Source organism: Scyliorhinus torazame, chromosome 7, assembly GCF_047496885.1.
Source record: "Scyliorhinus torazame isolate Kashiwa2021f chromosome 7, sScyTor2.1, whole genome shotgun sequence".
NCBI lineage: Eukaryota > Metazoa > Chordata > Chondrichthyes > Carcharhiniformes > Scyliorhinidae > Scyliorhinus > Scyliorhinus torazame.
Window position 1 is genome coordinate 1776159 of NC_092713.1, and position 17698 is coordinate 1793856.

A 17698-nucleotide genomic window follows, 5' to 3' on the forward strand; every position below is an offset into this window, starting at 1 on the left:
CTTGTCATTGTAAAGCTTCGCTTTGTGGTGTTTACAGTGTAGCAAACATGTCTGCCAATTACAGCCTCGGCTGGAATTAATTTGGGATGGAATGAGAGATCATTATAAAAATGCACGTCTTTTCACTCCTCAGAGTGGGTCCTGTTTATTTCTGTCAGGTGTCAGCAACAGGAGTGAATCAAACTTTGTCAATCATAGAGAAAAAACGAAAAAGAAAAATCAGTTCTGTTGTGTGGAGCAGAATATTCAAACCTGTACCACATTTATATCTGTGAGTTCAGAAAAAGTCGTGAATCCTGGGACCCAATCACAAGCTTTGTAAATTATTTTATTTTTGGATAAACTTTTTTTTGTAAATTACAGATAATCATTATACAGATGCAGAAATACAAGGTAGCTGTGTAAATCTCCGGGTGGTTTCATTCTACAATCAATTTATACAACATAAAAAGACTGTGAGCCATGTTGACTTCCTACCTCAGGCTAACGAGGAAACTATTCGAGAAGTTATCTATGTTTTATTGACCATAAAATCCAGGATTCCACAATACCCTGTCCTTAAATCCCTCTTTTGCTGCTAATTTAGCAGAAGCTTGGTGATTGCACGCTCCTTAACTAAGGCTGTTGGGAAAGGGTGATTAGACAAGGCTCTGAGTTCCCTCGTTGCTGATTTCGAGCATCTTAATTCAAAGATCTTTGCATCAAACTACACAAAAGAAACTTTAATAAAAAACAGAACCACCCAGATCGACAAGACTTGATTTTTATTCATGAAATTCTGTTAACTCTTTCCCAGTTTATATTTACAAACTTTTGCTCTAGAAATGAGAGGCGATGCAATATTTCCATTTTAAATCTCAAGCGTTACAAATGAATAGGTGGGGGCTGCTTATTGATCAACTCTGGAAGTTAATAATTAACCAAACACTTCTGTTCATGTCTTACACAGATTATCAAATGAATTACAAGGTGAGCCAGAGAGGGAATTGCAAAAAACAATTTCAACAAACAATAAGTGGGATCCAGGGGAATTCTGTTGGTATACAATCTCCTGACTTGTTGGCTCAGCAATGAGTTAGAATCACATGACCTAGACCTATTATGGGCTATGTATGACCTTTAATCGTCATTGAGTTAAGAAGTGTAGCTTGTTTAAGAGAGAGAATTGCCCAGACAAGCTCTATCAAGACAGCGCGAGGATTCAGAAAAGATCTAAATTAGTGCACGGATTCTCGCGATGCAATCCTGTGGGAATAATTTCTCAGTTTAAAAGCAGAATGAAAAGGCTAGCGAGCAAAGCAGAGATGCTGAGATTGACCATTAGAAGATGCACAGCAAGAAGCCAGGAAGCAAGGCCCCAAACTTATTTCATGTGGACCTTTACCAGATGTAGGTTGGCAGTAGTTGCTGGTCAGCTGAGATTGATAGATTCTGGGAATGACTTTGACACATCTTACACACTGTAGAACACAATTAAAACTTATAAATATAGCACCAAAACACAGTATCCTTATGCAGAGTAAACCTCAACAATCAGGAAACTGACTGTCAGAGAATACAAGATCCCAAATAGAGTTAGATGGTACAGAAGACCCAACATACTCACACTGATTGGCTCCAATCAGAGTTATCCAATCAGCTCTGCAGATTCCCAATGTCCAAATCTCGGCTCATGGTCACATGTTAAAGACATACAAGAGTCCTCACACAGCGATAATCACAGGAAAAAATACAACTGATTCACAAGAGGTTAACATTTTATTTCGTTTTTTTAATTATTACAGTTTTTTTTCGATTTTCCAAAAGGAAAGTTGAAAATGACACTTTAAAAATTGGCAGCCAGGTAGACACCTGCAAGTTCTGAAAATGGAAACAGGTATAAATGGTACTTTACAATTGAATAATTACAGTACATTAAAATACATCCTCTTTGCACCTTTGCAATGTATGAGGGCACCGTGAGTAGCCAGTGCTGCGGTTCTGACGATACCTGTCGGGTTCCGTCCTATCTTGAGGTGAGGCCAATCCCTCGCGCCGATATAACTCAACACCATCCTTTGTTCGTCTAGGTTTAAGTCATGTGATTCTGGCCCCACAAGGGCATTTAGTAATTTCTAGATAATAATACATACACAGCGAGGGAGAATTTTTACTCCATCCAGGATCAAAACTTGCATGTGTCTTGTGGTGGGTGTGCTGGATTGAAGATATCCATTTGTCCGGTCGTCCCACTCTCAGTCCCTTAGCCCAGGAAACAAACTGCACCAACTTCAAACCCAAACCTCTGGTTGCTGCTGCCAAAGTCACTCACCAACAAGTCCATGATTGGAACTTGATCTACTTTTGGGGTATTAATCTCCAGAACAGTCTTTTCCAAACCTTTGCTTAGCTGAGAAAAGAAAGATAAAGAAATTTTAAACTCATCACCCGGTAAAATCTCTCCGATGTGGGGAACAGAACCGTGAACAATATTTACTGGGACATGAAGCGACCAATCAGTCAAGACTCACCGTGCAACCATCATAGATGGCTTTGATGTATGGATTGTTGTCGTGTGACATCTCCTCATCATTGGACCCGAGGAATCTCAACGCCTTGTCATAACTGTCGGAGGCTGCATCATACCAGCCTACAGAATGCTGACAGTTATAGGTGAAGTTCTGTCTCGCAGAGGCACTAAGCAGTTTCAAGAATGTCATCTGCACCAAGTTAATGTGTTCACCCTGAGAATCCACATAGGCGAGCTGGGGGAGAACCAGAGTGAGTTAACACAACAAAACAGGAGGTCAAATCCCACCCTGAAAATCAACCTTAAAACACTAATATCTCCTCAGGCCTGTTTGACAGACTGCCTGGGGTCTAGCTACGGGATGGGGTTTGACAGACTGTCCGGGTTCTAGATACGGGATGGGGTTTGACAGACTGTCCGGGTTCTAGCTACGGGATGGGGTTTGACAGACTGTCCGGGTTCTAGCTACACAATGGGGTTTGACAGACTGTCCGGGTTCTAGCTACACAATGGGGTGTGACAGACTGTCCGGGTTCTAGCTACGGGATGGGGTTTGACAGACTGTCCGGGTTCTAGCTACACAATGGGGTTTGACAGACTGTCCGGGTTCTAGCTACACAATGGGGTTTGACAGACTGTCCGGGTTCTAGCTACACAATGGGGTGTGACAGACTGTCCGGGTTCTAGCTACGGGATGGGGTTTGACAGACTGTCCGGGTTCTAGCTACGAGATGGGGTTTGACAGACTGACCGGGTTATAGCTACACAATGGGGTGTGACAGACTGTCCGGGTTCTAGCTACGGGATGGGGTTTGACAGACTGTCCGGGTTCTAGCTACACAATGGGGTGTGACAGACTGTCCGGGTTCTAGCTACACAATGGGGTGTGACAGACTGTCCGGGTTCTAGCTACGGGATGGGGTTTGACAGACTGTCCGGGTTCTAGCTACGAGATGGGGTTTGACAGACTGTCCGGGTTCTAGATACACACTGGGGTTTGACAGACTGACCGGGTTCTAGCTACACAATGGGGTGTGACAGACTGTCCGGGTTCTAGATACACACTGGGGTTTGACAGACTGACCGGGTTCTAGATACGGGATGGGGTTTGACAGACTGTCCGGGTTCTAGCTACGGGATGGGGTTTGACAGACTGTCCGGGTTCTAGCTACACAATGGGGTTTGACAGACTGTCCGGGTTCTAGCTACGGGATGGGGTTTGACACACTGTCTGGGTTCTAGCTACACAATGGGGTTTGACAGACTGTCCGGGTTCTAGCTACACAATGGGGTGTGACAGACTCTCCGGGTTCTAGCTACGAGATGGGGTTTGACAGACTGACCGGGTTCTAGCTACACAATGGGGTTTGACAGACTGTCCGGGTTCCAGCTACGAGATGGGGTTTGACAGACTGTCCGGGTTCTAGCTACACAATGGGGTTTGACAGACTGTCCGGGTTCTAGCTACGGGATGGGGTTTGACAGACTGTCCGGGTTCTAGCTACACAATGGGGTTTGACAGACTGTCCGGGTTCTAGCTACACAATGGGGTTTGACAGACTGTCCGGGTTCTAGCAACACAATGGGGTTTGACAGACTGTCCGGGTTCTAGCTACGGGATGGGGTTTGACAGACTGTCCGGGTTCTAGCTACGGGATGGGGTTTGGTTCCAAGAACAATGATAACAGAGTTGACAGGCCCCAATAATGAGACTCACCAGTTTTCCTCGCTTGAACTCACTGAACCAGGATCCGGGAGATTCCTTTGGCCAAGGAGAGACCCGAGTCTGGGTCACAACACAGCAAAACACAAAAACAAAGATCACTTTCATTAACACCCTGATTGGTCGAAGACGGGAAAGTAAATAGTGCAGTGATGAGAAAGGATCAGTTCTGTGAATTCAGCATCAACGACCGATTCATAAAGCTCGGGCGTGATCGAACACCCCCCGTGGCGGTCGGCTCGGGGCGCAATGCGGGCGGTAATTTAAAAAAATATATTTTTATTCAACAGATTTTCAACATTTTCATATACAACACCCAAACAGCCCCAAGCAACCCCCAAACAAACAAACAAACAAGACGTTCCCCCTCCCCACCGCCCCTCCCTCAACAATCAATGGTAACCAATTCCTGAAAATGTAGAATAACCAAACCCCAACAATTGTAAAACCCCTCCTTTAACCCCCCCCCCACCCCCCCCCCCCCCCACGCCGAGGCGCAGGGTGGAGAGGCTGACCCCCACTCAAACAAAACCCGCCTTCGAGCGATCAACGAGGCGAAGCCTAAGGCATCTACCCCCCACCCCCCCCCCCCACCCCCCCCCCGCCCACCTGCAGCTTGAGCTGGTCCGAAACCTCGAAAATGGCTTCTAGGGCCCGGGTTTCACATCCACATGAAGGACCCTTGAAACTGTCCTGAAGACCATAAGACCATAAGACATAGGAGCAGAATTAGGCCACTCGGCCCATCGCGTCTGCTCCGCCATTCAAACATGGCGGATATTTTCTCATCCCCATTCTCCTGCCTTCTCCCCACAACCCCTCATCCCCTTATACCGACCTGCAAAATGTTCTAATTTCGGGCAGGCCCAAAACATGTGAACATGATGTGCGGGGCTCCTCCCACATCGCCCACAGATATCCCCCACCCCCGCCCACATCGCTCACAGATATCCCCCACCCCCTCCCACATCGCTCACAGATATCCCCCACCCCCTCGAGCAGCCGGCTCGTCCTTGGGTTAGTGAGGTGAGCCCGAGACACGACCTTCGGCTGTATCAGCCGAAACCTCGCACAAGAAATCGAGGCATTCACCCTCGAGGCATTCACCCTCGAGGCATTCACCCTCGAGGCATTCACCCTCGAGGCATTCACCCTCCGTAACCCCTCACAACACAGTCCTTCTTCAAGCATCATCCCCAGCTTCTCTTCCCATCTTAATCCCCTCCATGTGCTTCCCATCCTTCTCCAGGACCCTCCTGTAAATCGCTGAGGCGACTCCCTTCTCCAGTCCCCCCGTTGACAGCACTTCGTCCAACAATGAAAGAGCCGGATCTCCCGGGAATGTCGGGAACACTTTCCTTGCCAAGTCCCACACCTGCATATATCTAAACCCCTCTCTGTTCATCCGCATCCCTCTCCCAACTCTTCCAGACTCGCAAATCGTCCTCCAAGAAACAAATTCTTCATTTCACTGTTACCCTTCTCCTCCCAGCCCCCAAACCTCACATCCATCCTTCCTGACCCGCACCCGTGAATCCCCCTAATCGGCATCCCCCCTGACCCAGCCCACAATTTAAATTGCAGCCTAAACTCCCCAAATCCTCACTGAAGCCACCACTGACCCTCAGAGCCCCCGCCCCATCCTCACCCAGAGCCCCCGCCCCATCCTCACCCAGAGCCCCCGCCCCATCCTCACCCAGAGCCCCCGCCCCATCCTCACCCAGAGCCCCCGCCCCATCCTCACCCAGAGCCCCCGCCCCCATCCTCACCCAGAGCCCCCGCCCCCATCCTCACCCAGAGCCCCCGCCCCATCCTCACCCAGAGCCCCCGCCCCATCCTCACCCAGAGCCCCCGCCCCCATCCTCACCCTCAGAGCCCCCGCCCCCATCCTCACCCAGAGCCCCCGCCCCATCCTCACCCTCAGAGCCCCCGCCCCATCCTCACCCAGAGCCCCCGCCCCCATCCTCACCCTCAGAGCCCCCGCCCCATCCTCACCCAGAGCCCCCGCCCCATCCTCACCGAGAGCCCCCGCCCCATCCTCACCCTCAGAGCCCCCGCCCCCATCCTCACCCAGAGCCCCCGCCCTGATCCTCACCCTCAGAGCCCCCGCCCCATCCTGACCCTCAGAGCCCCCGCCCCATCCTCACTCAGAACCCCCGCCCCCATCCTCACCCAGAGCCCCCGCCCCATCCTCACCCTCAGAGCCCCCGCACCCATCCTCACCCTCAGAGCCCCCGCCCCATCCTCACCCAGAGCCCCCGCCCCATCCTCACCCTCAGAGCCCCCGCCCCCATCCTCACTCAGAACCCCCGCCCCCATCCTCACCCAGAGCCCCCGCCCCATCCTCACCCTCAGAGCCCCCGCCCCATCCTCACCCTCAGAGCCCCCGCCCCATCCTCACCCTCAGAGCCCCCGCCTCATCCTGACCCTCAGAGCCCCCGCCCCATCCTCACCCTCAGAGCCCCCGCCCCATCCTCACCCTCAGAGCCCCCGCCCCATCCTGACCCTCAGAGCCCCCGCCCCATCCTGACCCTCAGAGCCCCCGCCCCATCCTCACCCAGAGCCCCCACCCCATCTTCACCCTCAGAGACCCCGCCCCCAATCTCACCCACAGAGCCCCCGCCCCATCCTGACCCTCAGAGCCCCCGCCCCATCCTCACCCTCAGAGCCCCCGCCCCATCCTCACCCAGAGCCCCCGCCCCCATCCTCACCCTCAGAGCCCCCGCCCCATCCTCACCCAGAGCCCCCGCCCCATCCTCACCCTCAGAGCCCCCGCCACATCCTGACCCAGAGCCCCCGCCCCATCCTCACCCTCAGAGCCCCCGCCCCATCCTCACCCATAGACCCGCCCCATCCTCACCCAGAGCCCCCACCCTCACCCACAGAGCCCCCAACCCCATCCTCACCCTCAGAGCCCCCACCCCCAATCTCACCCACAGAGCCCCCAATCTCACCCACAGAGCCCCCACCCAATCCTCACCCATAGTAGCCAGTAGGGTCAGTACTGAGGGAGCGCTGCACTGTCAGAGGGTCAGTACTGAGGGAGTACCGCACTGTCAGAGGGTCAGTATTGAGGGAGCGGTGCATTGTCAGAGGGTCAGTACTGAGGGAGCGCTGCACTGTCAGAGGGTCAGTATTGAGGGAGTGGTGCATTGTCAGAGGGTCAGTACTGAGGGAGCGCTGCACTGTCAGAGGGTCAGTACTGAGGGAGTACCGCACTGTCAGAGGGTCAGTACTGAGGGAGTGCTGCACTGTCAGAGAGTCAGTACTGAGGGAGTGCCGCACTGTCAGAGGGTCAGTACTGAAGGAGTGCTGCACTGTCAGAGGGTCAGTACTGAGGGAGTGCTGCACTGTTAGGGGGTCAGTACTGAGGGAGTGCCGCACTGTCAGAGGGTCAGTACTGAGGGAGTGCTGCACTGTGAGAGAGTCAGTATTGAGGGAGTGCTGCACTGTCAGAGGGTCAGCACTGAGGGAGTGCTGCACTGGCTGAGGGTCACTATGGTGGACAGTGCCCTTCCCTGAGGGTTAGTGCTGGGTCCACTGCTTTTTGTTAATTATTATAAACGATATCGAATTGCTTGTTAAATGTCAATATTTGTGTTTGATGTCAAACTCAGGATCAGTGGCAAACAGTGAGGATAATGAATGACTATGATTTAGTGGCCATTACTGAAACATGGTTAAAGGATGGTCACGACTGGGAGTTAAATATCCGAGGGTATAAAACTATTCGGAGGGACAGAGTGGATGGTAAGGGAGGTGGTGTAGCTCTGTTATTTAAGGATGACATCCGGGCAATAGTAAGGGATGACATCGGTGCTATGGAGGATAAGGTTGAATCCATTTGGGTGGAAATGAGGAATAGGAAGGCGAAAAAGTCACTGATAGGAGTAATCTATAGGCCACCAAATAGTAACATTATGGTGGGGCAGGCAATAAACAAAGAAATAACGGATGCATGTAGAAATGGTACAGCAGTTATCATGGGGGATTTTAATCTACATGTCGATTGGTTTAACCAGGTCAGTCAAGGCAGCCTTGAGGAGGAGTTTATAGAATGTATCCGCGATAGTTTCCTAGAACAGTATGTAATGGAACCTGTGAGGGAACAAGCTGTCCTAGATCTGGTCCTGTGTAATGAGACAGGATTGAAAAATGATCTCATAGTTAGGGATCCTCTCGGAAGGAGCGATCACAATATGGTGGATTTTAAAATACAGATGGAGGGTGAGAAGGTAAAATCAAGCACTAGTGTTTTGTGCTTAAACAAAGGAGATTACAATGGGATGAGAGAAGAACTAGCTAAGGTAGACTGGGAGCAAAGACTTTATGGTGAAACAGTTGAGGAACAGTGGAGAACCTTCCAAGCAATTTTTCACAGTGCTCAGCAAAGGTTTATACCAACAAAAAGGAAGGACGGTAGAAAGAGGGAATATCGACCGTGGATATCTAAGGAAATAAGGGAGAGAATCAAATTGAAGGAAAAAGCATGCAAAGTGGCAAAGATTAGTGGGAGACTAGAGGACTGGGAAATCTTACGGGGTCAACAGAAAGCTACTAAAAAAGCTATAAAGAAGAGTAAGATAGATTATGAGAGTAAACTTGCTCAGAATATAAAAACAGATAGTAAAAGTTTTTACAAATATATAAAACAAAAAAGAGTGGCGAAGGTAAATATTGGTCCTTTAGAGGATGAGAAGGGAGATTTAATAGTGGGAGATGAGGAAATGGATGAGGAACTGAACAGGTTTTTTGGGTCGGTCTTCACAGTGGAAGACACAAATAACATGCCAGTGACTGAAAGAAATGAGGCTATGACAGGTGAGGACCTTGAGATGATTGTTATCACTTGGGAGGTAGTGATGGGCAAGCTAATGGGGTTAAAGGTAGACAAGTCTCCTGGCCCTGATGGAATGCATCCCAGAGTGCTAAAAGAGATGGCTAGGGAAATTGCAAATGCACTAGTGATAATTTACCAAAATTCACTAGACTCTGGGGTGGTCCCGGTGGATTGGAAATTAGCAAACGTGACACCACTGTTTAAAAAAGGAGGTAGGCAGAAAGCGGGTCATTATAGGCCAGTGAGCTTAACTTCGGTAGTAGGGAAGATGCTGGAATCTATCATCAAGGAAGAAATAGCGAGGCATCTGGATGGAAATTGTCCCATTGGACAGACGCAGCATGGGTTCATAATGGGCAGGTCGTGCCTAACTAATTTAGTGGAATTTTTTGAGGACATTACCAGAGCGGTAGATAACGGGGAGCCAATGGATGTAGTATATCGGATTTCCAGAAAGCCTTTGACAAGGTGCCACACAAAAGGTGGCTGCATAAGATAAAGATGCATGGCATTAAGGGTAAAGTAGTAGCATGGATAGAGGATTGGTTAATTAATAGAAAGCAAAGAGTGGGGATTAATGGGTGTTTCTCTGGTTGGCATTCAGTAGCTAGTGGTATCCCTCAGGGATCAGTGTTGGGCCCACAACTGTTCACAATTTACATAGATGATTTGGAGTTGGGGACCAAGGGCAATGTGTCCAAGTTTGCAGACGACACTAAGATGAGTGGTAAAGCAAAAAGTGCAGAGGATACTGGAAGTCTGCAGAGGGATTTGGATAGGCTAAGTGAATGGGCTAGGGTCTGGCAGATGGAATACAACCTTGACAAATGTGAGGTTATCCATTTTGGTAGGAATAACAGCAAAAGGGATTATTACTTAAATGATAAAATATTAAAACATGCTGCTGTGCAGAGAGACCTGGGTGTGCTAGTGCATGAGTCGCAAAAAGTTGGTTTACAGGTGCAACAGGTGATTAAGAAGGCGAATGGAATGTTGTCCTTCATTGCGAGAGGGATGGAGTTTAAGACTAGTGAGGTTCTGCTGCAATTATATAAGGTGTTTGTGAGGCCACACCTGGAGTATTGTGTTCAGTTTTGGTCTCCTTACTTGAGAAAGGACGTACTGGCGCTGGAGGGTGTGCAGAGGAGATTCACTAGGTTAATCCCAGAGCTGAAGGGGTTGGATTACGAGGAGAGGTTGAGTAGACTGGGACTGTACTCGTTGGAATTTAGAAGGATGAGGGGGGATCTTATAGAAACATATAAAATTATGAAGGGAATAGATAGGATAGATGCGGGCAGGTTGTTTCCACTGGTGGGTGAAAGCAGAACTAGGGGGCATAGCCTCAAAATAAGGGGAAGTAGATTTAGGACTGAGTTTAGGAGGAACTTCTTCACCCAAAGGGTTGTGAATCTAGGGACTTCCTTGCCCAGTGAAGCAGTAGAGGCTCCTTCATTAAATGTTTTTAAGATAAAGATAGATAGTTTTTTTGAAGAATAAAGGGATTAAGGGTTATGGTGTTCGGGCCGGAAAGTGGAGCTGAGTCCACAAAAGATCAGCCATGATCTCATTGAATGGTGGAGCAGGCTCGAGGGGCCAGATGGCCGACTCCTGCTCCTAGTTCTTATGTTCTTATGATGCGGATTGAGGGTAACTTTAAAAGACTAGCAGAATGTCTGGACACATGGCAGATGGAGCGTCAGCTGATATCAGGGGGGATAGGGTAAGGTAACGTAGACTGTGCTAGTGTGGGTGGAGGGACAGCCGGACCTCAGGGTGTGTGTGTGTCAGTCATTGGCGGGTGTTGTACATATCGAGGGAGTGGTTAACAGAGAATGTGGAGGAGACTTCCCGTCACGGCTATGGAGAAGGAGGTTGTTATTTGGTAGCTCCCATTCGTGGTGGACTTTTGGGACCTTTTCTCCCGACTTTTGTGGGATTTGATCGGTAAAACTGGAGACGGGTGAAGCAGAAAGCAGCAATCCACCACCAGTTTATGGAGACGTGGACCAGAAGCGGTCTGAAAAGAAGAAATTGCCGGGAAAAAAGAAGGGTGTGGAACCTGCAGGACTGGAGAATGTGGCGGAGGTACAGGAGCTGGGATTGGCGACCCAGTGGGCAACGGAGTACAAAGAACAAAAGAACAAAGAAATGTACAGCACAGGAACAGGCCCTTCGGCCCTCCAAGCCCGTGCCGACCATACTGCCCGACTAAACTACAATCTTCTACACTTCCTGGGTCCGTATCCTTCTATTCCCATCCTATTCATATATTTGTCAAGATGCCCCTTAAATGTCCCTATCGTCCCTGCCTCCACTACCTCCTCCGGTAGTGAGTTCCAGGCACCCACTACCCTCTGCGTAAAAAACTTGCCTCGTACATCTACTCTAAACTTTGCCCCTCTCACCTTAAACCTATGCCCCCTAGTAATTGACCCCTCTACCCTGGGGAAAAGCCTCTGACTATCCACTCTGTCTATGCCCCTCATAATTTTGTATACCTCTATCAGGTCGCCCCTCAACCTCCTTCGTTCCAGTGAGAACAAACCGAGTTTATTCAATCGCTCCTCATAGCTTATGCCCTCCATACCAGGCAACATTCTGGTAAATCTCTTCTGCACCCTCTCTAAAGCCTCCACATCCTTCTGGTAGTGTGGCGACCAGAATTGAACACTATACTCCAAGTGTGGCCTAACTAAGGTTCTATACAGCTGCAACATGACTTGCCAATTCTTATACTCAATGCCCCGGCCAATGAAGGCAAGCATGCCGTATGCCTTCTTGACTACCTTCTCCACCTGTGTAGCCCCTTTCAATGACCTGTGGACCTGTACTCCTAGATCTCTTTGACTTTCAATACTCTTGAGGGTTCTACCATTCACTGTATATTCCCTACCTGCATTAGCCCTTCCAAAATGCATTACCTCACATTTGTCCAGGTTAAACTCCATCTGCCATCTCTCCGCCCAAGTCTCCAGACAATCTAAATCCTGCTGTATCCTCAGACAGTCCTCATCGCTATCCGCAATTCCACCAACCTTTGTGTCGTCTGCAAACTTACTAATCAGACCAGTTACATTTTCCTCCAAATCATTTATATATACTACAAAGAGCAAAGGTCCCAGCACTGATCCCTGTGGAACACCACTGGTCACAGCCCTCCAATTAGAAAAGCATCCCTCCATTGCTACCCTCTGCCTTCTATGGCCTAGCCAGTTCTGTATCCACCTTGCCAGTTCACCCCTGATCCCGTGTGACTTCACCTTTTGTACTAGTCTACCATGAGGGACCTTGTCAAAGGCCTTACTGAAGTCCATATAGACAACATCTACTGCCCTACCTGCATCAATCATCTTAGTGACCTCCTCGAAAAACTCTATCAAGTTAGTGAGACACGACCTCCCCTTCACAAAACCGTGCTGCCTCTCACTAATACGTCCATTTGCTTCCAAATGGGAGTAGATCCTGTCTCGAAGAATTCTCTCCAGTAATTTCCCTACCACTGAAGTAAGGCTCACCGGCCTGTAGTTCCCGGGATTATCCCTGCCACCCTTCTTAAACAGAGGAACAACATTGGCTATTCTCCAGTCCTCCGGGACATCCCCTGAAGACAGCGAGGATCCAAAGATTTCTGTCAAGGCCTCAGCAATTTCCTCTCCAGCCTCCTTCAGTATTCTGGGGTAGATCCCATCCGGCCCTGGGGACTTATCTACCTTAATATTTTTTAAGACACCCAACACCTCGTCTTTTTGGATCACAATGTGACCCAGGCTATCTACACCCCCTTCTCCAGACTCAACATCTACCAATTCCTTCTCTTTGGTGAATACTGATGCAAAGTATTCATTTAGTACCTCGCCCATTTCCTCTGGCTCCACACATAGATTCCCTTGCCTATCCTTCAGTGGGCCAACCCTTTCCCTGGCTACCCTCTTGCTTTTTATGTAAGTGTAAAAAGCCTTGGGATTTTCCTTAACCCTATTTGCCAATGACTTTTCATGACCCCTTCTAGCCCTCCTGACTCCCTGCTTAAGTTCCTTCCTACTTTCCTTATATGCCACACAGGCTTCGTCTGTTCCCAGCCTTTTAGCCCTGACAAATGCCTCCTTTTTCTTTTTGACGAGGCCTACAATATCATTCGTCATCCAAGGTTCCCGAAAATTGCCGTATTTGTCTTTCTTCCTCACAGGAACATGCCTGTCCTGTATTCCTATCAACTGACACTTGAAAGCCTCCCACATGTCAGATGTTGATTTGCCCTCAAACATCCGCCCCCAATCTATGCTCTTCAGTTCCCGCCTAATATTGTTATAATTAGCCTTCCCCCAATTTAGCACATTCATCCTCGGACCACTCTTATCCTTGTCCACCAGTACTTTAAAACTTACTGAATTGTGGTCACTGTTACCGAAATGCTCCCCTACTGAAACATCTACCACCTGGCCGGGCTCATTCCCCAATACCAGGTCCAGTACCGCCTCTTCCCTAGTTGGACTGTTTACATCCTTCTGGTAGTGTGGCGACCAGAATTGAACACTATACTCCAAGTGTGGCCTAACTAAGGTTCTATACAGCTGCAACATGACTTGCCAATTCTTATACTCAATGCCCCGGCCAATGAAGGCAAGCATGCCGTATGCCTTCTTGACTACCTTCTCCACCTGTGTTGCCCCTTTCAATGACCTGTGGACCTGTACTCCTAGATCTCTTTGACTTTCAATACTCTTGAGGGTTCTACCATTCACTGTATATTCCCTACCTGCATTAGCCCTTCCAAAATGCATTACCTCACATTTGTCCGGATTAAACTCCACCTGCCATCTCTCCGCCCAAGTCTCCAGACAATCTAAATCCTGCTGTATCCTCCGACAGTCCTCATCGCTAACCACAATTCCACCAACCTTTGTGTCGTCTGCAAACTTACTAATCAGACCAGTTACATTTTCCTCCAAATCATTCATATATACTACAAACAGCAAAGGTCCCAGCACTGATCCCTGTGGAACACCACTGGTCACAGCCCTCCAATTAGAAAAGCATCCTTCCATTGCTACTCTCTGCCTTCTATGGCCTAGCCAGTTCTGTATCCACCTTGCCACCTCACCCCTGATCCCGTGTGACTTCACCTTTTGTACTAGTTTTCCATGAGGGACCTTGTCAAAGGCCTTACTGAAGTCCATATAGACAACATCCACTGCCCTACCTGCATCAATCATCAGTAGCTGGTGAAATTTATACAGGAGAGTTTCGCCAAGCAAAAGCGGGATTGTTTCGACCCGATTAAGACAGGGATCGATCGGGTGGAACAACAACTAGAAGCCCAGGAAGTTGAAGAGAAGGTGGCTGGGCACGAGGACCAGCTAACCGCGATGGAGGCGGAGATGGGGCTGATGAGGGACCAGCAGCAAAGGCTGCAGGAGAATGTGGAGGATCTGGAGAACAGGTCCCGCAGGCAGTATCTGAGGATCGTTGGCTTCCCGGAAGCAGCGAGGGAATGGACGCAAGGGCATATGTGGCGCGTATGTTTGAGAAGCTGCTTGGCTTGACCCTTGGAAGTGGACAGAGTGCATAGAGCGCTTGTGAGGAAGTCGCGTGTGAATGAGCCGCCGAGGGCAATGGTGGTGTAAATGCACCAGTTCCTGGATAAGGAACAGATTTTGCGGTGGGCCAAGTAGACACGGAGCTGCAAGTGGGAAAACAGCGCAGTTACCAGGACTTTCGTCCGGAACTGGCCAAAAGAAGAGTGAGCTTTAATAGGGTAAAATCGGCCCTCTCCAAGAAGGGGGTGAAGTTCGGTATGTTGTATCCAGCTCGTTTGTGGGTCACCTACGGTGGTCAAGAACATTACTTTGGATCACCGGAGAAGGCGATGGACTTTGTTCAGGACAAAAGACCAGCAGGTGATTGAGGACATTGAATATGGGGGTGAGTAAGGTCGTGCCTGTGGTGTTAAATTTATTTTCGTTTTGAGCTGTACATGGAGTGCTTCCCGCCGGGCTGGGACATGCTCCCACCGGGAATGGGACATGCTCCCGCCGGGGATGGGACATGCTCCCGCCGGGGATGGGACATGCTCCCGCCGGGGATGGGACATGCTCCCGCCGGGGCTGGGACATGCTCCCGCTGGGGCTGGGACATGCTCCCGCTGGGGCTGGGACATGCTCCCGCCGGGGATGGGACATGCTCCCGCTGGGGCTGGGACATGCTCCCGCCGGGGATGGGACATGCTCCCGCTGGGAATGGGACATGCTCCCGCTGGGGATGGGACATGCTCCCGCTGGGGATGGGACATGCTCCCGCTGGGGATGGGACATGCTCCCGCCGGGGATGGGACATGCTCCCGCTGGGGATGGGACATGCTCCCGCTGGGGATGGGACATGCTCCCGCTGGGGATGGGACATGCTCCCGCCGGGGATGGGACATGCTCCCGCTGGGGATGGGACATGCTCCCGCTGGGGATGGGACATGCTCCCGCTGGGGATGGGACATGCTCCCGCTGGGGATGGGACATGCTCCCGCTGGGAATGGGACATGCTCCCGCTGGGGATGGGACATGCTCCCGCCGGGGATGGGACATGCTCCCGCCGGGGATGGGACATGCTCCCGCTGGGGATGGGACATGCTCCCGCTGGGAATGGGACATGCTCCCGCTGGGAATGGGACATGCTCCCGCCGGGGATGGGACATGCTCCCGCTGGGGATGGGACATGCTCCCGCCGGGGATGGGACATGCTCCCGCTGGGAATGGGACATGCTCCCGCCGGGGATGGGACATGCTCCCGCTGGGGATGGGACATGCTCCAGCTGGGGATGGGACATGCTCCCGCTGGGGCTGGGACATGCTCCCGCCGGGGATGGGACATGCTCCCGCCGGGGATGGGACATGCTCCCGCTGGGGATGGGACATGCTCCCGCTGGGGATGGGACATGCTCCCGCTGTCACTCACGGGGAGGATATAGACTGTGAAAATTTCGGTCCTCTCGGTATTTCTGTTTGTTTTCTAGTGCCTCCCTATTTTTATTCCTTTTTTAAGCATGTGAATGTGGGAGCGAGTAGAGGCGGCATTGTGCAAGGGCACAAGGGGCATTGGTAACGGCTCCTCTGCTGTTCCCGCTGGCCCGGTACTCCACAAGCCCAGTGGCAGTGGCGGCTCTGAGAGTCTGGGGGCAGTGGAGGAAGCAGGTGGGAGTGGAGGGAACGTCGGTGTGGGCTCCAATTTGTGATAATCACCGGTTTGTCCCGGGGAGGCTGGATGGGGGTTCGGAGGTGGCAGAGAGCAGGGATTGAGAGGCTGGGGGATCTATTTATTGATGGGAGCTTTCCCTGTTTGGAGGATTTGGAGGAGTTTGAATTGCCGGGGGCGGGGGAATGGGTTTTGGTATCTGCAGGTGAGGGACTTTGTATAAAGACAGGTTTCGACCTCTCCACTTCTACCTCCACAGGGGATACAGGACAGGGTAGTTTCTAGAACAGGGGTCGGTGAGGGGAAGGTTTCGGATATCTATAAAAAATATCATGGAGTGGGAGGAAACTCAGATCGATGAGCTGAAGGGTAAATGGGACGATGAGCTGGGAGGGGAAGTAGAGGCGGGTCTGTGGGAGGAGGCTCTGAGCAGGGTCAACATGTTCTGATCATGTGTCAGGCTCAGCCTGATACAATTCAAGGTGGTTCACCGGGCACACATGACAGTGGCCCAGCTGAGCACGTTCTTTGGGATAGAGGACAAGTGTGTGAGGTTGCGGGAGGGCCAGCAAATCATGTCCATATGTTTTGGGCCTGCCCGAATCTCAGGGGATTCTGGCAGGTATTTGCGGGTGTCATGTCCACGGTACTTAAGACAAGGGTGGCGCCGAGTCCAGAGGTGGCGATTTTCGGAGTGTCGGAAGATCCGGGAGTCCAGATGGTAAGAGAGGCTGACATTTTGGCCTTTGCCTCCCTGGTAGCCGGAGACGGATCTTACTAGCGTGGAGGAACTCAAAGCTCAAAATCCGGGGTTTGGGTTAGTGACATGGCTGAGTTTCTCAGACTTGAGAAAATTAAGTTCAACGTTAGGGTTCGCCCGGAGAGATGTTTTTTGCACCATGTTTATATTTCTATTTGTATTGTTTATTGTTATAAAATTATAAATGCCTTAATAAAATGTTTTTTAACAAAAAACAAAGTATGTGGAGGTAGCACGGTGGCGGTGTGGTTAGCACTGCTGCCTCACGGTGCCGAGGCCCCAGGTTCAATCCCGGCCCCAGGTCGCTGTCCGTGTGGAGTTTGCACATTCTCCCTGTGTCTGCGTGGGTCTCACCCCCACAACCCAAAGCTGTGCAGGGTAGGTGGATTGGCCGCGCTAAATTGCCTCTTAATTGGAAAAAACGAATTGAGTACTCTAAATTTGTTAAAAAATACAAAGAATGCGGTGTTTCTGGCTTCATAATTAGAGGTATTGAAAAAACGGGATGGTTATTCCGAACCTTTTCAAAGCTGAGGGCAGGCCCCCAACTGGAATATTGCATCCAGTTCTGCTCAACATACTTTCGGAATAACTTCCTTTTGAATCAGTGGCAATAGTTGAATAGCTCTTTGAATGAGCTAGCATGGGTCTGATGTGCCAAATGGCCTCCTCTGCTATCTG

General features: G+C 50.4%; 1 protein-coding gene across 1 annotated transcript in view; it reads right to left on the minus strand.

The window, feature by feature from the left end:
* Positions 1–310: 310 nt before the first annotated feature.
* The window catches only part of col11a1a (collagen, type XI, alpha 1a), a 1142395-nt gene continuing 1125007 nt past the window's right edge, over positions 311–17698 (minus strand). The window contains 3 exon segments of the mRNA XM_072510277.1: positions 311–2389; positions 2511–2744; positions 4227–4295. Of these exon segments, the coding sequence (XP_072366378.1) occupies positions 2243–2389; positions 2511–2744; positions 4227–4295 (450 nt within the window). The 3' untranslated portion in view covers positions 311–2242.